The sequence below is a fragment of the Echeneis naucrates genome, chromosome 15, assembly GCF_900963305.1.
Source record: "Echeneis naucrates chromosome 15, fEcheNa1.1, whole genome shotgun sequence".
NCBI lineage: Eukaryota > Metazoa > Chordata > Actinopteri > Carangiformes > Echeneidae > Echeneis > Echeneis naucrates.
Genome location: NC_042525.1, coordinates 13,768,647 through 13,788,509, shown reverse-complemented (window position 1 = coordinate 13,788,509; position 19,863 = coordinate 13,768,647). Strand labels below are relative to the sequence as shown.

Here is a 19,863-nt window from a genome sequence, read left to right as displayed (position 1 = left end):
CTGAGTGGCTCCAGTGCTAAAAAGTGCTATTAATTAACCGATCAACGAAAACACATTTGACCTGGGGTTTGGTGGTTCTGTGTAGTTTGACTAAGCTGTTTCAGAACTCAACAGAACGGATTTTTGCACTTTTTCCTTATTGCTTTTTGTAAATACTGAACGGTAGACTTCTATTTGCTGTCAAGTACCAGAAGTGCCAGAGTCTTTACATTGCTGCTACTTTTGTGTTGCATGTATGACTTTCTTCTTTGAATGCTGTAATTATCGTGTTATTTACAAGAAAGGAGGCTGTCTGTAATAAAGTAAAATTGTTTATTTCTGCAGAAGGCGTTTTACAATTTGTATACTGTGCAAAAGTGCTGTTGTGGTTGTTTTTGTGTCCCCCATCTCCTCCATGCTGATATTTTTGCTATTGTTTTAGCTGTTGTTGTTGTTGTTGTTGTAGTACAAATCTTTGTGTTGTGTTTAAAAATAGCTTGATGAAAAAGTCTTTAGATATACAAGTTGCATGATTTGTGAAATAAAACACAATGACATACAAGTAAATAAATTCCACAATGTGTGTATGCACATTCATTCTGATGTATGTGTCTGACTGTAGAGCTATATGATTATCTGTCAGACCTCCAGCTCCAGTCCTTTCCATGACTTAGCTGCATTTTTCTTATACTGCTCCAACTCCTGAAAGACAATCAGAGAATAATGTGTGTAATATGTGGCAGGAAACTAAATTTGGGATCTTGTGGACAAAAGCTTTTAAAAGCTGTATATTATCAAATAGCAATAATTTGTCCTTCAAATTGCCTCTCCAAAAACACACTGGGTCCACTCATCTCAGTTTTTGCTTCTTACGTTAGGAGACATGTTACCTCCGGCTTCAAAGCCATGGCAGGAATTTATGTTTCACAAAATAAGATGTTTAATTTTGTGATCCGAGCATATGACCAGATATCCAGTACACAAACTGAGGTAAAGGAAACACAAGCTCAGACAGAGGCAATAGAATAGTATTGTCTCTAAGCGTGACATTGAAGAGCAGAATAAGTCTGCATGACAGATATCAGTTTATGACCTGACTTGATACGAATATATGCTGTCACAAACTTCTTTTTCTCCACTAAAGTGGAATAAACCTTTACCCCAGCCTGTTATCCAAACCAATTATATGATGCCGATGCATCATACAATGGAGAGTTAGATGACTCAGATTAGGTGTCAGTCACTGATAAAGCCTACTTATGACACCATGAGGGACAGATGATGTATAAGACACTTGGTAACAGAAGGTTACTTTCAGGCATTACACTTGCTAAATTTTGTGGTGCAGAGTTCAACAGCAGACTGACAGTAGTATCTGGGGACCTTTATTTAATTCATCCTTATGACCTGGATAAACCAAAATGAGGTCCTCACATTGAACATGAATAAAATGTTCTACTTAACCAGTGGAAAAATGTAAGAGTTGCCATATAAATAAACTCTAACAGCGAGATGAAACAACAAGTTAGAGCAACAAAGAAAAAAATAAACCTAACCCAGTTTTTCATTGGAAAGTCAAAGGTCAGTGTTACACCACAGATAAGTGAATAATATATATGTACATATATATATATTTTTATCAACACTGATAATTCACCGATAAAACACAGATAATTCATGATACTATTTGCACTAGTATGGCGTGTCCGGATTTGTTAGAGAATGATGTCATGTCATAGTATTCATGACTGTGCAGTTACATACAAGGTAATACATGTTCAGAAAATTTTACCTGGTCTTTCTGGGCTCTCATGGCGTCAATCTGAGGCTCACTGTACTGTGGATCTTTGGCTGGATCCTTTAGTTCTGTCTGTTCACTGGTATTCTGCGAATGATGAACAAATTAAAGATTATTTTCTGTAAAAAAAGAGTATGTTTCCATGTAAACATGCATATTTAAGAAAACTTCTGCACTCACTTATGGTAGTTCTATCAGTATGTGAGGGTGCTAATCCTCTTAAACATCAGAGACTATATCCGTTTCATCATGTAAAACTGTATGATAAAAGGTGGGTCCTGAACTACCTCTTGGGGGAAGACACGCTCATAGACTTTCTTCCAGAGATCCTTAGGGTTTTTGGCATGCAGTGAAGTTATATCCAGATCAGTGGCAGGTGGAGAACCTAATAATAGATAGATATTTTAATGTCATTTAACATGGCTTTCAACACAACACTATAATGTTCAGCATTTTAATTCAAACTAAATGAAATACTGCTGCCTGCCACTGAGTGGTGCTGTTCTCACCTATTTGACTAAAGGAGTCAGACCCTGCTGGAATGATGAGAGGCTTGGTGGAGTCAAAGGACACAGTTTTCCTTTTCATAATATAAAAACAAGGAAAATAAGTGGTGTAATTATGTATATACCATATATCTTATTTATTATTTTCCTAGTGAAGTTCAATTTCAGTGTGAAATGAAATTATTAAGTATTATTGGCAATATTAAAGTAAACAAAACAAAACAAACAAACAAACAAAAAGAATAATGCCGGCTCAAGGCTCATCCTCTACTTGATGGTGCCCAGTGCAACGTTATCTTCCTCACCCGCGTTCCAGACCGAAAGCCAAGTGCGAGAAGAAGCTCTTGGTTTTTGACATTAGACTCTCTGACTTAATGCTGGTGAACTGATGAAAAGATTAGAGACAAGAACAGACAGAAAATGGAATGAAAGGAAAGTAGATTAAAGATTAAAAAAGTGCACATGAAAGTATGCTTTAACTTAAGTAACATTAAATGTAAGTATGTTGCATGTACAGTAAAAGTAAACTTACGATAAGAGAGGACGCATAGTAGTGGGCAACAAAACGCAGCGTTTTACTGACCACTTTCCTCTTGTCAGAGTCAAGTTCCTGCAAAACAGATGCCATTTTTTTTTTTTTATTCTCCAAGTATGTCAGACAAATTATACCAGAATCAAAGACATGTCACCTTGTCAATTTATATTAAATTGATACAATGAAATGTAATTTAGCCAGAGGTTGACCAATGCTATAGGTAAGGTCTTAAATCAAGCATTTATTCTTTACCTGAAAGATATCATACTTGCTGCCAATGATGAGCAGGGGAACAGGAAAGGGACTAAGCAGCTCTCTGTCCTGGTAATGGAGTAAACACAACTCAGCATATGTTCAGCATGTTATATTTTCAATAAACTATAAATTACTCAGCTTTCATCAGCATCAAGAGCAAAAATGCTAAAGTACTAAGGTAGATTTAGTAAAATATTGCACGTTTCCCTTAACTGATGGTACAAACTGCCTCAAGGAATGTGACAAGAGTGGAGTCTATATGAAGGTTGAATGAATGGCATATGTGCTCTGGAGGTACGTGAAGAAACACAAAGGAGATGATTCAAGATGGATGTAAACAGTTGGAAGATGAAACACAGAGTGAGCACATGGGCTATCTCTCTTGTGACAACTGCCAAGATGGTCTGAGCAGAAATCATGTTAAAACTATGCTGATTTTTTGGAGTTGAGAGCTTACAGGATAGTCTTTTGGTAAGACACGCCCTGCTGAGTGGACAGATGGCTGATGTTTGGCTCCACGTTTAGACTTCTCTGCTTCCTTTGCCTGGTAAAAGACTTTCTCCAACTGAGCTTGAGCTGCCTGCAGCAGCTTTTCAATGGTGCCCCACAGGGCGTTAGGTTTGGACAGGTCCACAATGAGGATGACAGACAGTGACCTGAAAAAAGATAAGAATAGCTTTCTCCTTTATCTATCTAGCCTTGCATTGCTGTTCAAACCACACTAATCTTAAAAGATAAAAAGTGTAAAAAACTGAATTTCTATTCACATTCAGAACATGTCAAACACTGCCCACACACAAGAATGTGTCACACCAGTTGAATGTCAGAAATATTAAATGACTTACTTAATGCTGACAGGATTGATTGGGATCTGAACCAGTTCTGACAAAGAGATTCCTCCTCCTAACTCCCATAGGTGGGCTATGTCTTTGGGCTGAAAGTGGAAACCATGAGTTTTACAAGTTACATAGTGTGTTCTGCTGAAAACTATTTTTTCATAATCTTTTAAACAAAGTATTTAGATGGAAGAGAAATCAAAATGGTAGAGGTAGACAAGATACCTTGCTAAATAAACACACCAATTTTGACAGTGAGCTTGTGCTACATAAATATGCTTCGGCAGTGAATGCTGCTGCAGTCTTTTGTAGCTGTATCAAGAGATTAACAAGGGCCCTGCTTATCAACTCAGTTAATAAGAAAAAATACATTGTTTTTGTCCTGAGCTAAAAATTCTTACTTACTGTGCTGTGTCCTCGAGCTCTTCTGCCGAAAGTGTATTCCAGTGCCAGGGTTGGCTTGGATGGTTCATCCCTGATGGATAAAGATGAATCACTGGTGGGCAGCAACATATTTTAACCCAATTGGTAGGCATGGGTGCTTTCAACTAAAATGCACTGTCTTTTTGTAACTACTGGAGCTGGCTTAGAAGCCAGTGTATGCCATTAGCTCTACTGTCAGACAGTAAGCAGGTAAAAGCTTCAAGACCTATTAAAAAGAACTCCAAAGTTAGATTGTAATTTGTTCAACTTCTCCTTCAATGCTCAAACTGTATTTAGGTATTATTATAACTATGATTTTTGATTGTATTGTGGGGTAACTGTGTTTTTAATATTGATCGTCATACATCACACTAAAGCAGGTTTGTTGAGTTTCAGTGTCCACACTCACCTGTCCAGGCACCTGAGGAGAATGGACGTTTTACCCTGATGAAAAAAAGCAAAGGTGCGCTCACAGTAAAGAAAACACTGCCGTGTGTGATGTGATGTGACATGACGATGAGCACCATGTTAAACAAACCCCAGACTTGCTCCCCATCAGAAACACGCTCCTCTCGCTGACCGTCTCTCCTCCGTCCGACTCGCCGCCTCCGCTCTCCCGGCTGCGGACCTCTGCCACCGCCAGCTCCCATAGTGTGTCCGAGCTACACAAGCAGGACAAACACCGAACCAAACGTGATGTTGCTATTAAAATAAAGGTTTTCACTTCCTTGCTATGCTTTAAATAAAGCCTCACCTTAGTTTTGGCATCGAATGTGATTATCTACTAACAAAGTTAACAAACGAACTTGACAGCTATGCCCACCAGGATCAGTCACAAACGTTACCAGAGTAACGGCGCGCTTTGATGACGTAATCAATTTTAATTATTTGTAAGAATCCTGGGACTTGTAGTACCCAATTTCGGTAATTGACAAAGTAGCTTGCTCTGCTCTATTTGTGTGCCTTATTTAATAGGGCGATGTCACATTTTTCTTTTGTCTTGAAAATTAGATGAATCTTCTATGGTAGATCAGTAATTTTACAATGTCAGCTCAATGCTCTACACAGCATAAGACGTGTTAACAGGCAGGAAATCTCAGGATAGCTTAATGAGTTAAAAAAAAAAAAAAAAAATCCTTAACTCTTTTATCCCTGCGTTTGTTGTAGGCCAAACACGTCTGACCTGTTGTAGTTGCTGCTTTGATAAAATATTTAAAACTGAAACCACCTGGAAATACTCTTTAATTAGCCACGGTTAAATGTTGTTTTGACAGCACAAAGTTAAGCAGACTTATTGCAAAGTAAGTGGAAAACAAATTGAATGAAAACATTTAAGTTACAATTGGAAAAAACAAAACAAAAACTCTGTACATGAAATTACGTCATCCAGTTTGGAGTAAAGCAGTTGAGATCTTCAGTGAAGCAAAAACAGGCTTCACGCAGCGATGAAGTGCACAACTTGAAATTACGTTTCCATTTAATCCTTTAACTGTAGGGGGATCGTAATGGATGACTGAGTCTTTTCTTGATTAGAATGATTTATCACATCGTCTTTCATGACTTTTTCCTGGGCTGGTCACAGTAGGGTACGTTTTCTAGAAGAAGGCTCTCTCTGGGACGTAACACTGAAAAATTGTGAAAGAGGGGGGAAAAAAAAAGAAAACTTATCAAAACTCTCATTTGAAAAATCCTTAAAAAGAGAATGAAAGAGACACAATCATGATTCTCGGCGTACAGTTGTGGTCAGACATATACTTACACTCATCAGGGGCATGAATGTCATATTAATATTGGGCTTTTAATGATTTATTTAAAGGAATGGTTGGACAAACTACAGCTCAAAATAAGAATTTGGTGACAGTTTGAATTTATTTTGGATTTTCTCTAATCAACGCAGGGTTAGAATTATACATGCAGGTTAAAATTTTACTGTCAGCAGTGATGGTGCACTGCACAAAACAGATTGAATAATGAAGAAAAACGACCCCAAAATTCTTCAAATTAATCTCAAATCAACAGCTAGACAACTGAAAGTTGGACACATTTGGGTGTTTCAACAGAAAAACTATCCTAAACATACATCAAAACTGGTTTTGGAATGAATAAAGCAGGCTACCATTACAGTACACAGATGTAATGGCTCCTTATGCTCTGACCTCAACCCTATTGCACATGTGTGGACAATGCTTAAAAGCTGGGTGCCTGCCAGGAAACCAAGCTATTTAAATTAAATCTACAAATTCTGCCAAGAAGAGTGGTCAAATATCCAGCCAGAGTTATGCCAGAAGCTTGTTGTATGTATAATTTTGATCCTGTCTGGATTTGAGAAAATCCAAAATAAACTGAAACTTGTGCACCCAATTCCTGTCTTTCAAAATAATTGAAAATGAATGTTGGATAATCATTCCACCCTGGAAAAAGAACAGCTGAATTAAATCACTAAAAGCACAAAATGAATGACATTCATTCCCATGATGAGTGTGTGTAAACGTCTGATCACAAATGTATATTCCTTATATACTTTACTTTCTGATAGCTTATATCAAACTGGAAGAAATGGATGGAGGTATAAAAGAGGAATGTCATACAAAGTTTGTTTTCATCAACATGTTCCACTTGTAACACACACTGTCGAAGAACAGCCTCTACATCTGAGCCCATTTTGATCATCTGAAAAAAGAAAAAGAAAAAAAAAATAGAGGGGGGTGGGGTGGCAGGAGCAAGGGTTTAAGGATTATGGAATAACTGGGTCCCAGGAACAAACATTTTAAATGGCTCCCTTAAAATGTTGCAGTATCCCCATAGTTTGGCATCTTTTACTTGTTATGCAAATTATCTGGTGTTGTTGAACTTATGTTTTGTTTTTTTGTTATACTGATGATTTCTAAATGCTTTCAAAGCAGCCACAACAGATCCAAACTGTGCACCACTTATATTACACAAAACACTACGAGGCGTCTGCACTTAATATCATAATGAAATCATCATTATTGACTCTAGACCGGAATACTGTAACTTATGCAAATTCTGAAAAAACAATAAATAATGATGAATAAAAATGGACCTTTTACCTTCTTAATGTTTTCATCTGATGTTTCATTTTTGTTTTTCTGGAACTCCTCATTGATCTTTAATCTTGCAGCTGATGGAACAAATCAAAGGTTTAAATATAAATAAAGCTGAATATATTAATCGTGTGTATATAGTAAACCCGCACACACACATTGAGGGTTAGAAGTTATACATAACTTACCTGCCAGTGCTCTGTTGTCATCTTTGAATACAGACATCCTCGTTCTGTGAAGTGCTTTGAACACACTCAGGACCTGTATTTAGAGACATAGCCAAGTTACCTGAATTGAAGCATATGGCACATTCTTCTTCATATATTAAGTTGACAAATTAGGTGGTTATGCATTACCACCACCAGATTGAATGTTCAAGTTTCAAGGTTGATATATTTGAATGTTTGTACATGAAACAAAATTTGTTCTTAGGTCAGGAAGTGTACAATATAATAATTCAAAAATATTCTTTAAAATGTATGCTGATAAAGATTTTAGAAAATTATACTCAATCTATCAATTTAATTCTCCTAATACATTTAAATAAATGTTGACATCTCCAGAACTACTATATAAAAGCTGAAGCATATCTGATTTTTATTTTATTTCTGTAAAGATAAGTATCAGCTCTTTCCTCTCAGCATCCTAGTTTGGATGGTGAAGCAGAAAAAAATCCTTATTGTTCACAAACTTACTGTATCTTGGTTTATGTATTCCATGTTTTTAAATACCGTACTCTTTTACAATCTTTGCCCAATTTATGGCTTGGATATTAAGTATCTCCCTGGAGCAGCTTCTCGTTGCACCCCTCTGTGTTTCAGATCAGCTTACTACACTTTAGAGCCTTCCTTGGAGCTTATAGTAACCTCTGATCATCATGTGTGTTTAATTCCAGCACACTGTCATATCAGAATGACCCTGTTTTCCTGTGACTGCACTGGCCATTCATCCACTTTCCTCCACTTAAGGTCCACCATGCAAACAGACTGTTAAAACAGAAATGGCCATGACTAAAGTAGCTGAAACCCTGTTTTAATAATGTTACTCTCAGAAAACATCTTTCCTCACCTTCAAACGAGTCTCCATCTTGACTTTTACAAGTAACTTCCGGGAATACCGGAAGTATCTATGTTGACCAATCAAAACAGCTTTTAAAATGACGCAGGGTTGTAGTCCTTTTGAGGCTCCAGTAGTTCATATGTGTCCGTCTGCGCCAACATGGCTGATGAAACGGCGAAAGCGCAGATTGCCCAGCCGGGCGGAGACACAATATTTGGGAAAATCATCCGCAAAGAGATTCCTGCTACCCTAATTTACGAGGATGACAAGGTGGGCATTTAAAATTTTCAAATAAATTACGATTTAGCAGTCAGAAAAAATACTTTTTCAGCAGCGCGGCCGTCAGCTGGCGTTTAGCTAATGTTAGCTCTGCAGAAAGTGTCCCTGTGCTCTAATGTTGTGTTTTCAAACACAACACTTTGTGCCTCCATAGTTTGAGCTCAGATTTTTTAGAAAATATTTTACGACAGAAAATACATTCAAAACTTATTAGCAGGGCAAGGTTCATGGTTTGTTGAGCGTGGCTGGGCTCATGTTACACCTGCAGACAGTTAGCTCTCATACAGCGATATGACGAAGCTCTTTACCGGACAGGCTCTGCAGCTCTGCAGCCAGCTCTTACTGTTTCTGTGGCCCGCATAAGGAAAACAGAGATCGGAGATCCCAGAGCATGTAAAAATCAGATCCAAGGCTGCCCAGGTCGGATTCAAACAGGGTACAGCCAGTTAACGCATCAATGCCACACTGGTTTTAAGTGTAATCATCAACACTGCACTGCACTATAGTAACACTATGAGGGGGAGAAAATAAAATTAAATATTAATTAATAAACAATTTTAATGGTAACACACACACATGCATATGGAAAATTGATGTATTAAGGGTGTTTCTATAATACATATACAATATTATTCATTTCACGTTTAGAAATCCAGACTTTTAGGTTTCAGCAGGTTTGGGGATGAGTGGCAGGGAGCAAGAAGACTTTGGCAGTCTCCAGTGTTGCTCACTGTTTGCCAAATTCAGCACTACATTTGAAATTGAAGTTGTAGTGAAGGAAGAGCAGTGCCCATGATATTACATACGAAACCAAATGGTGAAATAAATCTCTTTTACATGTGCGTACATTTGAATCTTGTTGAACTGGCAGATTGTCTTTCTAATGAGCTGTCTGATTATTTGTTCTGTACCTTGGAGACCCTGCATGCAACACAAATAGGCACAAAAATGTGTATATGACGTCGCTAATGGCAAAATAAAAACAAAAACACAAGAGAGACTGAGAGAGATTATGCATGATATTTTTTTTCCAGTGCTTCCGTATGTACTGCTAGACCTCAGTGAAAGATAACCTTCAGTGTCTCTTCATATGTACAGTGAGGTGGACAAAAGATTATCTGGATATTTGACTAAAATACTTCCTGATGACACATCAACATAACTCACGTATCCTATTGTCTGCCCACACTGAATTCCTCTTTTTAATTTGTTCTTTTGAATTTCAGTGTGTAGCCTTCCCTGATATTGCACCTCAAGCTCCCACACACATCCTTGTAGTCCCAAAAAAGCCAATTGTTCAGCTATCGACCGCTGAGGACAGTGATGCTGCTGTAAGTATGATTGTTTGAACTTGTTTGCTTTTATAACAATGTAAAGACTGATTCCCATGTTCAGTCAAATAATTTGCAATGTGTGACCACTAGGTGGAAGCATTTACAACCAACATGAGAACCTGAGCCTTTATGAGTTTTGGTACATTTTTGTTTTTATGAATCCATATATGCATTTTAATTCATAAATTTCTATGTCTCCAAGTTGTTGGGCCACTTGATGATTGTTGCCAAAAAGTGTGCTGAAGAGGCGGGCCTGTCTAAAGGCTACAGGATCGTGGTCAATGATGGGCCAGATGGAGGACAGTCCGTCTACCACATCCACATCCATGTCCTGGGCGGACGCACTATGAAATGGCCCCCAGGCTAAATATCCATCTCCTGCTACAGACCATCCTGCCCTCAGTGTTCACATCTGTTGTCTCAAAACCAGTCCTGTTCAACAGTTTTTCATGTGAAACAAGATCCAATCTAAACTCTGAAATTCATCTATGGTAATAAAATGTATTCACAATAACAAGAAAGTCATGTTTTTCCTTATCTAAGATTCCTCAGACCACACAGGTAAAGAATGTAGTCTTTATTTTGAAACCATGCTGCATTCTTTCCCTTTGTGTCTTTTGTAATCATAGAATTGTTGCACATAATGAGGTATCAGGTTAGTTGTATAATGCTGTCTGATGGTTGAGGTTTCATCTAGACATTTGCCCTTGTCAGATTGAATTAGAAAATGTTCTCCACACTATTACACATTTAACCACATTAATGCTCCCTGCATGCAGCTGAAGTTTGATATTTCTCTTTTGGAGCGTGCTAATTTTAAAAGGTTAGAAAGAAATGGCAAGCACAGCTGAGCTAGTTGCATTTTCAGCAGAACCATGATGAATGTCCTAGAGAGCAGGCAGGTCTAATTCTATTTGCTGAGAAATGTATTCAACCCCTAATGTTATATCCCCAAAAGTAGTCCAGGGGCGAAGGGACCAACAAAGTAAGAAATGACTGGGAGCAAGAGTAGCTGTCAGGCCAACATCCAGTACAGCAAAAACTATTAAAAGAGAAATTAAAGCAAACCTACCAGAAAGGTAGACTGAAAACAAAAGATACTAACAACTGAAAACAGGTCACCCTCTTCCTAAGGAGCAGAAGACAAAATCCCAGATGTCAATTTCACAGCACTCTGCTCCAGTGAGTGTCTCTCTGTCTTGCCCTTCCACCTCAGCCTTCATACCCAGCCTGATTGTGATGGACTGCAGGAGAGGAGGGAGACACACACACACACACACACACACACACACACACCTGGTGTGAATGTAACACCTAGTATAAGTGAGTTCTTATGAAATCCAGTTTTTGAATAAATAAATGCAAGTTCCTTTTCAGTTAACTAATGCCTGCCTGTGTATGACAGGCAGGGTTTTATAGTAAAAGCATAAACCATGCAAATTCTGAGTTCAGTCAGATTTCTGTGAAGCAATTTTTACAATACAAATGACAAAATGCATTTTCCTCTTAAAATGAGCATATATGTGTCTGATTGTATTCAAAGTACAGTGCTCAGTTAAAAGAAAACAGAAACAATGAATGGCTCTGTTTTATTAACAGTAAGAAACAATGCAGATAGTTGAACAAATATAAAATACATGAAACATCCACAAAATATTAAAACAAAAAATAAATAAAATTGTGTTTTTTTCTTTACAAAAATGACACTAATCAGATGACATGTAGAATTTAAAAAATAAACTTGTACCTAGCATTCACAGTCCCCTAATTTCATTGGGAGTTTTTTTTTATTTATTTATTTTTTTGATAAAATGGGGGGAGGAAAAAACAAAACAAAAACAAGTAGCACGATTAAAGGCTTCTTTGCACAGACAGAGTTCCAGAGAGGCAAGGCAGTCATTTCTGATATCGGGAGATATCATTCATTTTTTGTCAATCCATTTGACATTTACAGCCTTTCACTGCTTCTTCACTATATCTGTAAAAAAAAGCAAAAAACAGAGACAAAACACCACAATCTGATGTGCAAAGTAATTATTCAGACAATATCTTTTTGTTCTTTTAATCAATGCTCTTCTTAAGTCCAACTGGGCACTTGGAGGCATTGAAAGACAATTTACAATACAGAATAGGGAGAAGGAAATTAACTTGTATTCTGGTACCTAAATTCACTATTGTGAGAAGACCTAAATTCTAATACACTGCCTTTGAGTCATCTCACTCTAGAACACGGACTATAAGGTGAAGTTTCAGAAAATAGTTTCCATGAGCAGCAAAAAGCAGCAAAGTCAATAAGAAAGAAGTTAACTATGCTGTCTGTTTGCAACTCTACAGTATCAGGACGCTGGAACTCCCCCTGTTGGTGGAACAATGCACCTTCCGTATACACACTCATATGAAGCTGCAAGCACATTTTCCTGTCAATAACATAGTTTAAGAGAGACGTGAGCATGTGAACTCACTGATGTTTCTTCAAGAAAACATCTTGAACCACTAAAGGCCTCTTAGTTAGTTAGTTAGTTAGTTAAATCAAAACTTTATCCAGCAGCTTTTCCAATGTTCATGCTTTGTGTATATATCACATGAAACTAGTGATAGACAAAGAAAACATTTTAACCTGTTGACTAAAAATAATTGAAAAACAAGGGTCTGCGGTATAATACAATACCAGTATCTAAATGCTATAAAATATGTAGTGTACATACTTTTTTTTTGCCCATCAGTGCAGTGCATCAATTTAAAGAAAATCACATCATCTGTGATTGAAGAAAGTAGAAAAAAGCCAATTAGAAATTATAGGACACTTGTGTGGATTTACTATGGCAAAAGGCCAAGAGAGCTGATTCCAACAGGCCATGTCACATGGCTGAAGAGAATATGGCAGCTTTGACGAAACTGCTGTTTCAATATAATAAATAATCTTTTTTTTTTTTATTTGTTGGCAGAAAGAAAGGTCCTGGAATTCAGAGCAAGACTTGCATCAAAAACGTTACAGTATTAACTTCCAAATCCGACAAAATTTGTAACTTTGATTAGTGATTAGTTTGACTGAAAATGAAATTTGGTTCTTATTTTGACTGAAAATTATTAGTGGCTTCTGTAAAACTACCATTCAGTATTAGTAATATCAGCACAGACACCAACTGGCAGGTAGAAAGCTCTCAGCTCTGTCCTATACATGCTGCTGAAGTGACAAACTTTGCATTACATCTTTTCCAAGTACTGGGAGGGAGAGGAAGGGAAGGAAAGAGTAATGATGGGTGAAGGGAAGGTAGGTTAGCAGACACGAGGAGGCAATACAAATCCTTTTTGTAACAGTCAGTTGGAGTAATGGTTCAGTGGACGGACAGTTATGAAATATATAAAATTTCTCCTTCATTTGTGAACAGTTTCAGGCATAAAGCATGTTTGTTTATGACTGTGTAGTTTGTAAAGGTGATCACTTAAGGCTGCTGAAATATTCTATGTACTGAACAAGATCTAGTAAATTATTGCAGTGTTACATTTCATCATACTGTAAATAGAACATACTTTGCAAGTGATATTTTACAATGCATTCTGTTTATCTGAAATTACTGTATTAAAGTCTTAAAAGCTGTCTTGTATATTATTTGAAGAGGCAAGGGGGATTCGCTGCTACTGTTGAGAATGTGTTTTAAGGCATGTCCTTAGTGAAGGTCGGGTCCTGACACGTGAAGGCAAGAGGAGAAGACTGGAGGAAAAGTGGGGGCTGTACAGTCAGAGAAGCCAGGCTGGCCCATCAGCATGAAAGTTTAAAGACCAGTGTGTAGGTTTTAGGTGGATCTCTTGGCAGAAATGGAATATAATAATCAGAATAATTTTTCCTTAGTGTATTACCACCTCAATCTAAGAATGGTGTGTTTGTTAGCTGAAGACCCACCATGTTGCACTTCTGTGTTTCAACAGAAGCCCTGAATAGACAAACCAAAGACGGACCATGGTGAGGCCCTTGACCGCCATTTTAGTTCCTCCTCCAAGCTTGGATAGGGTGGGCTCACAATCTGCAACCTCACCCCTAGATGCCACTGAATCCTACCTTATTTTTAAGGTTGAAAAGCTCATAATGTGTGTATGTCTGAATCATTCATGGGTCGAGTTCCATTCAATGTTATAGCCATGATACATCAGCTGGGATTTAACCAGTGGATTTTCAAGTTGGAGCACATTGTTTCAGCTATGTTTGCTAATGCTTTTCCTGTATTATCTTCATACTATTTCCATAATCCCAAAGTGGCACTGTCAGCAGATTGGCAGCTTTTCTGTCAGAAAAATGGTTCATATGTTTCTACACATTCCCTCTTGTTTTCAACACTGATTGCCAGCTACCTGCACTCCAATTCAGACTCAAGGTTATTCACATAGCCTTAATTGTACGGAAACTTTATGGTCACTTCTGTGTGATGGCCTCCTCTCCACTCGGCCGCATGCGGCTGAAGGGCAGTCCTGCAACTCCTGTTAACCCTAAACCCACACTGGGGTCTCTGGCTGTTTCCTCTGTGCTGGTAGAGGAACCCTGGACCTGTGCAGAAGGGGTTGGCCCTCCAGGACCGGGAAGGATTTCTGGCATTAAGTCTTTGGCTGGAGGTGCAGACCCAGGGCTGGCTGCAGAAGAGGAATTTGTTTTGGTAGTTTGAAGCTTTGCAGGGGTGGTGGGGCTGGTCAGGCCAAGGCTAGCCAGGGCATCCAAAGTCCCATCTGGATCCACCATGACATTGATCACTGAGACAGAGAGAGGGAGATAATGAGTATGGAGGACTTTGTGTCAATGAATGTCAACTTCAAATACATTCTTGGTTTAAATGCCTGAGATTTGTTTAGTGATCCTGCACAAACATATCAATTTGTGACCAGATTTGAATATGTGACATGAAATATTTCTGAATTACTTTTTTCTTGATGATTTTAAGTGGAAGAAGCTATCCAATGTATTTCTGTAAGAATTTAGTAATGTTTGCCGTGGGAGGAAGCGCAGCATCCACAGTATATACTGTAGAATGCAAATAAAAAAATAAAAGGCTGCTGCATGAAAAATAAAAGCAGCTTGTTCAAGTATATTCAATTCAGGTAAGTTTCCATATTCGATTTGAGGTGTATGTGCCTTTACCTTGAAGCTGCTTCTCAACTCTCTTCAGTTCAAGCAGAATAGATGAAATCTCCTGCATGAAAAAAAAAGGTTAGCTTCCAATACTGAAGTCCTTTTCTTGTTATTAAAGACTGTTCATGCAGACAGATTCACGGACCTTGTTGGAGGTTTTCAGGAGTGGTATGTCACTTTCTGATCGCAGTTTATTCTCAATTTCATCCCAGTTTCTGTCTTTATCTTTGAACAAAATCCTGGACAACAGTAGCACACAACAGGACAAACAGTTAATCACTGATCACCATCAACACAATTGCTCACTCAGGGATACATGTAAAATATGCACACTGTTACATACTGATGGAAAGATATACTTTTATTTAATTTCATTTTCAACCAATCCATGCTGGCAAGGAAAAGGTAAACCCTTGGACAGATCTCCAGTAATATTACATAATGTAATTACCTGATTTTTCCTGCAGTTTTGTCAACAGAGTGTCTGATCTTTGAGGATAGTTGAGAAACTGAATTGAGCAGCAGGCTGTCCAACACCGCCTGAATATACAGGTAAAATCAACTAGTTTGACACATGACATGATGTGTGATTTTTGAGAATATCTCTACATTGGTATATTTTTATTGCCATGCTCTGTGCATTGCTTCTCACCTCCTCTCGGTTCCAGGTGCGTCTCCTCAGAGCTCGAGGCTCCAGGCTGTCAGGAGCTCGCGGACGGAGCTCCACTGGCTTGCCATTGATCTCTGGTGCCTTATTTGTTGAAATTACAGGTGGGATCTTTCTGAAGTTCAGGCTCTCATCAAACACCCGATCCACCAACTGGGTAAGTTGAGAAGAAATGTAGAAGGGAGAGAAGAGATAAAGTGAATTCAGTAACTTTAAGAAAAAAAAAAAACCCTACATAAATGTATGGTATGATTTGTAAAATTAAAAATAAAACTAAGAATAAATGAATAAAAAATAAAATAAAGTGGAGCTGAATAAAATGCAATAAATATATATGTCTCTTAACAGATGAAAGCTACAAAGCAACAGAAAGACTACTGTCTGTAGGCAGTTTACTGTCAGCAACAAAGGAGGAGTGGCAAACACACAACACACGCACCGTAGGGTAACGATAGAAGAAGGAAAACGGGCACCTTTTTCATGCTCTCCTGTATGTCCCGCTGCATGGAACGTGCAGAGCCTACCTCTTCCCGGGTGTCAATAGCTGATCCTGGAGTGGTAGCGGCAGTGCTGACGGTGGTGCTAGGCGCTGTGCCTGAGGAGCTGACTGAATCAATCTCACCAGCTACATCATGGATCTCACGGGCCAAGATAGCCAAGTCCTTAGCCAGGTCCTGGCTGATCCTGCGCACACAGGGGAATAACCTGTTAACCATCAGACAGGATTCTTTAGGACTCAGGATAGACATCTTCATGAACACTGCACAACAACTTTTAATCACATGCACATCAAGATAAAAGCCATTCAGAACGTCTGTTTTTAAGAACATTATAACATCATACTAAAGCATTTAATCCATGAGAGATTTATTTCTTATATCAATTAAGTTTCTACTGATCAGCAGAGATCAATACCTGGCTATTTCCTCACTGTGTGCTGTCCAGTCCCTGATGTACTCCTCTTGCTCTTTCATGCGATGTTTGATCCCCACTCCACCTGGGCCTGTCACTGCACTAGAGACTGGGCTTGCAGTGGCACTGAGCCTTGAGCTGCGATGTGGGACAAGGTGATGAGGCCGCACATGGGAACGCCCTCCGTGCTTTGGAGAATTCCGACTGGAGCCAAACTCTTCCTCTGAGGTGGAGCCATACTCTGGTGGCAGACGCCTCCATCTGCTGCTACTGGATACTGTGATGGTAACAGGAAGGGGAGACAATCTTTAGTTACTATTACTATACTTCATTCATTACAACATTTGCCATTCATGAGGTTAATAAATGAGCTTCTCAACAAAAGAGGGTTTGTTACTCAGACAGCTCCCAGCCAATCCTGATTTGTTCTGACTAAAGAAAATTGGGAGCAATAAATAAAAAGGTTGGTGAGTCACGGCTGGGTAATTTATCAGTTATTGTTAATAGGAAACTGCAGGAATGTCTTGGTGATGAGAAAACCAAATTAAAAAACAACAGCAACAGCAGCAAAGGGAGACTACCTAAGTTAACCCAACAACTTCCCAACACAGGCAGCCCACAAAAGCTTCCAATAAAATAAGATCTTAATAAAGCCAGGACGTGTTAAGCTACTTCAAAACTATGATGAGACCGTGCCATGCTCTATCACTCACTCAGAATTTAAATAGCAAGGGACAGTCATGTACAAATCCCTTGAATAAAAATATCCACAAGGTGGCGGTGTTCCAAAACCATTTTCCTTTGGAATTTTGCAGTTTGAAATGTTTTGATAAAGGAGTGACTTGAGCATTTGGGTCTTCATCAGAACATTACTTGATGGAGGGAGACACAGAGTTAACACTGCAACATAAACCAGAGCTGGGTCATCATGCATCAACTTGACTGAGATAGTTCATGCTTTGAAAATCTGGGGAAAATGTAATCACCTTTTCCAATAATGCATATCTCATTTTGAAATAAAAACTGACGATCTGAATAATCTGCTGTCTTTTGGTGAGCATGACGGCAGATCTATTGCTGTGACCCATGTCTGACACACAAACACACATTAACACTGTCCTAATAAGACTACAGTTCTGGTACAGTACCCATCAGCTCCTCCTCTGCATCACCACCCTCAGGTTCGGGCAGAGAGTTCTCTGGACCATGAAAACCAATGCACAAGTATGTCACAGCACAGAAGAAATGTTTACAGATAAATGTTTACGCATGGACACATTATGAAATATGCAATGGTGTAAACACCTGGGATGTGGCATTTACATTACTTATGATACCTTTTTGCAAACAAAAAAATTCTAATACATAATCTTCAACTTAGGTAACAAAGTTTCAAAATTGTTCTTCTTTCCCTTGTTACCTCAACATACAAAAATACTGAATGAACACAACATGAGAAATGCAGCTAATACGTTCACCTGTGGGTGAGCAGTATCCAGATGTAGTGGTCTTTGTCTTGGTCTCATTTAGTTTGGACACACTGCTGGCCCTCATCTTGGGTGTCAGTCTGTTCTCTGTAGGTGTTGATGAACGCAACCCCAGACGCAGAGCAGTGTCAGCTGACAGACGGGGTGAAGAGGTTGAGCTCCGCGTCACTGTACACTCTGAGTCACTACGGGCTGAGATGGAGCCCACCCGGTTTCTACGTGGCTGGGCTAGCATGTCCAGTCGTGACATTCCCTTGCGACCAGATGGCGGCCTAGAAGTGGAGCTGGTGGTGGACACCTCAGAAGCCACAGATACTCTGTCTGCATCAGCAAGGTCTGTGTCAGATGTGTCCCCAAGCCGGGCGCGGCGAAGAAGGGAGGCTCTTGTGGGCCGTGGCTGAGGCAGTGATGCCTGCTTACTCAGGGAGGAAGCAGTGGCTGCCTGGAGAGTGCGGCTGGTTTTGGAGGAACCACTGGTGTAAGTCTTAGTAGACTTGCTATCTAGTTTGGAATGGAGGGGATCATCTAAATTGCGCCCATGTGCAGAGTACCCCAACGGTCCAGAGTAGGTCTCCTGGTCTGAGGAGAGAATGTCAGAGATGGGAAAGGAAGACGTCTGGTCATCATCAGTGAGATCCAGTGAAGGCTGTCGAGCTCTGGATGAGGCAGAGGATGGCTGCACAGAGCGGCGTGCATCGGTTCGGCTTGTCGCCTCTGCAGTTCTTGTTTTAGTCTTTCTCTCCAAGCGCTCTCGGGCACTTGCACTAGTAATGGTGGTCTTGGAAGATGTACTCATGTTGCTCTTCTCTCGGTGCATGCTGCTGAGAGAACGTCGTTTTTGCACACCACCAGAAGCAGCTTTTCTGTCTGCCTCTCCAGCCACATGACTAGCTGTGCTGGCTGTGTCCACATCCGATTCAGGAGAGATAGAGTCATTTCGAAGGGGGAAACCTGAACCTGCACCATGAGTAGAGATTCCAGTTGTACTAATTTTCTGTTCTAGTTTGTTTTCATCTCTTAGTTTGGCCTCAAGGAATGCCATGACAGCTTCAGTGTCTTTTAGGAGTGTAGCAGTATCCATGCTACCCACAGAGTCACTGCGTTCACGCCCATTGCCACCTCTGTTGATGCGTGGAATGAGTTCTGCAGGGACATTAGCGCTGGGCTTCTCAATCGTGAAGCTGCCCTGGCGCACAAGAGGCTTCCCAGACTTCTCTCCTCCTTCTACCACTCCTCCTCCTCCTTTCTTCTCCTCTGACCTCTTCCTTCGCTCACTGCTGCCAGAGGTCCGCAGAGGAGCTTTGGATGGAGAGGAAGTGGAGCTTTGTTTCCGTTTACTGGTCATCTCACTATCCTCTGTCGGAGTGGGGGACTCCCCGTCTCCCTTGTTCTCTTTTTCTTGTGGTTCAGTGTCCTGCTTCTCCCCAATCTCAGACCTCAGAGCTTTGGAGCTGGATTTAGCCCGGGGGTCATCCGCAGGGAGTTGGGGGAGGGTCCGGCGCTTACGGTCTGTCAGACTTGAGCAGGATTCACCCCTGCTGAGGGATGCACTAGATTCAAAAGCATCAGCTCCTGGAGAACAAAAAAAAAAACACTGTTAACTGAGATTCAA

General features: G+C 39.6%; 4 protein-coding genes across 9 annotated transcripts in view; 1 reads left to right on the top strand and 3 right to left on the bottom strand.

Moving 5' to 3' along the window:
• Positions 1-293: 293 nt before the first annotated feature.
• dync2li1 (dynein, cytoplasmic 2, light intermediate chain 1) lies at positions 294-5,182 on the bottom strand. Its single transcript, XM_029521450.1, has 13 exons — positions 5,087-5,182; positions 4,871-4,994; positions 4,742-4,776; positions 4,315-4,384; positions 3,919-4,007; positions 3,531-3,729; positions 3,071-3,139; positions 2,816-2,893; positions 2,589-2,668; positions 2,287-2,357; positions 2,065-2,162; positions 1,772-1,864; positions 294-681 (listed from the first exon to the last, which is right to left on the bottom strand). The coding sequence occupies exons 1-13, from the start codon at positions 5,098-5,100 to the stop codon at positions 619-621; spliced, it is 1,083 nt and encodes a 360-aa protein (XP_029377310.1). The 5' UTR covers positions 5,101-5,182; the 3' UTR covers positions 294-618.
• Positions 5,183-5,555: 373 nt separating this feature from the next.
• On the bottom strand, positions 5,556-8,502 carry lyrm7 (LYR motif containing 7). Its single transcript, XM_029521526.1, has 5 exons — positions 8,466-8,502; positions 7,586-7,658; positions 7,404-7,474; positions 6,921-7,002; positions 5,556-5,957 (listed from the first exon to the last, which is right to left on the bottom strand). The coding sequence occupies exons 1-5, from the start codon at positions 8,481-8,483 to the stop codon at positions 5,887-5,889; spliced, it is 315 nt and encodes a 104-aa protein (XP_029377386.1). The 5' UTR covers positions 8,484-8,502; the 3' UTR covers positions 5,556-5,886.
• A 98-nt stretch (positions 8,503-8,600) lies between these two features.
• hint1 (histidine triad nucleotide binding protein 1) lies at positions 8,601-10,599 on the top strand. Its single transcript, XM_029521508.1, has 3 exons — positions 8,601-8,726; positions 9,962-10,066; positions 10,272-10,599. The coding sequence occupies exons 1-3, from the start codon at positions 8,616-8,618 to the stop codon at positions 10,434-10,436; spliced, it is 381 nt and encodes a 126-aa protein (XP_029377368.1). The 5' UTR covers positions 8,601-8,615; the 3' UTR covers positions 10,437-10,599.
• A 1,040-nt stretch (positions 10,600-11,639) lies between these two features.
• The window catches only part of cep170aa (centrosomal protein 170Aa), a 36,757-nt gene continuing 28,533 nt past the window's right edge, over positions 11,640-19,863 (bottom strand). For 3 of the 6 annotated variants that reach the window (XM_029521157.1, XM_029521156.1, XM_029521161.1), the window contains 9 exons: positions 18,243-19,823; positions 17,913-17,963; positions 16,768-17,041; positions 16,326-16,557; positions 15,838-16,005; positions 15,637-15,725; positions 15,331-15,424; positions 15,195-15,246; positions 11,640-14,809 (listed from right to left, as the gene is read on the bottom strand). In XM_029521157.1, coding sequence (XP_029377017.1) covers positions 14,478-14,809; positions 15,195-15,246; positions 15,331-15,424; positions 15,637-15,725; positions 15,838-16,005; positions 16,326-16,557; positions 16,768-17,041; positions 17,913-17,963; positions 18,243-19,823 — 2,873 coding nt within the window. In that variant the 3' untranslated portion in view covers positions 11,640-14,477. The remainder of the gene's footprint in view (positions 14,810-15,194; positions 15,247-15,330; positions 15,425-15,636; positions 15,726-15,837; positions 16,006-16,325; positions 16,558-16,767; positions 17,042-17,912; positions 17,964-18,242; positions 19,824-19,863) is intronic. The other 3 variants (XM_029521159.1, XM_029521158.1, XM_029521160.1) reach the window with 3 other exon arrangements.

What these genes read in the sequence shown, in the direction of transcription:
- dync2li1 (XM_029521450.1), bottom strand. An exon ending in TGATGGGGAGCAAGTCTGGG is followed by an intron (nt 4,777 to 4,870) that starts GTTTGTTTAACA and finishes TTTTTTCATCAG; the next exon opens with GGTAAAACGTCCATTCTCCT. An exon ending in TGAGAGCCCAGAAAGACCAG is followed by an intron (nt 682 to 1,771) that starts GTAAAATTTTCT and finishes ATTGTCTTTCAG; the next exon opens with GAGTTGGAGCAGTATAAGAA.
- lyrm7 (XM_029521526.1), bottom strand. An exon ending in TGACAACAGAGCACTGGCAG is followed by an intron (nt 7,475 to 7,585) that starts GTAAGTTATGTA and finishes TTGTTCCATCAG; the next exon opens with CTGCAAGATTAAAGATCAAT. An exon ending in TGTTGATGAAAACAAACTTT is followed by an intron (nt 5,958 to 6,920) that starts GTATGACATTCC and finishes ACAATTTTTCAG; the next exon opens with TGTTACGTCCCAGAGAGAGC.
- hint1 (XM_029521508.1), top strand. Translation starts at nt 8,616, where the DNA reads ATGGCTGATGAAACGGCGAAAGCGCAGATTGCCCAGCCGGGCGGAGAC. An exon ending in TAATTTACGAGGATGACAAG is followed by an intron (nt 8,727 to 9,961) that starts GTGGGCATTTAA and finishes TTTGAATTTCAG; the next exon opens with TGTGTAGCCTTCCCTGATAT. An exon ending in CTGAGGACAGTGATGCTGCT is followed by an intron (nt 10,067 to 10,271) that starts GTAAGTATGATT and finishes TATGTCTCCAAG; the next exon opens with TTGTTGGGCCACTTGATGAT.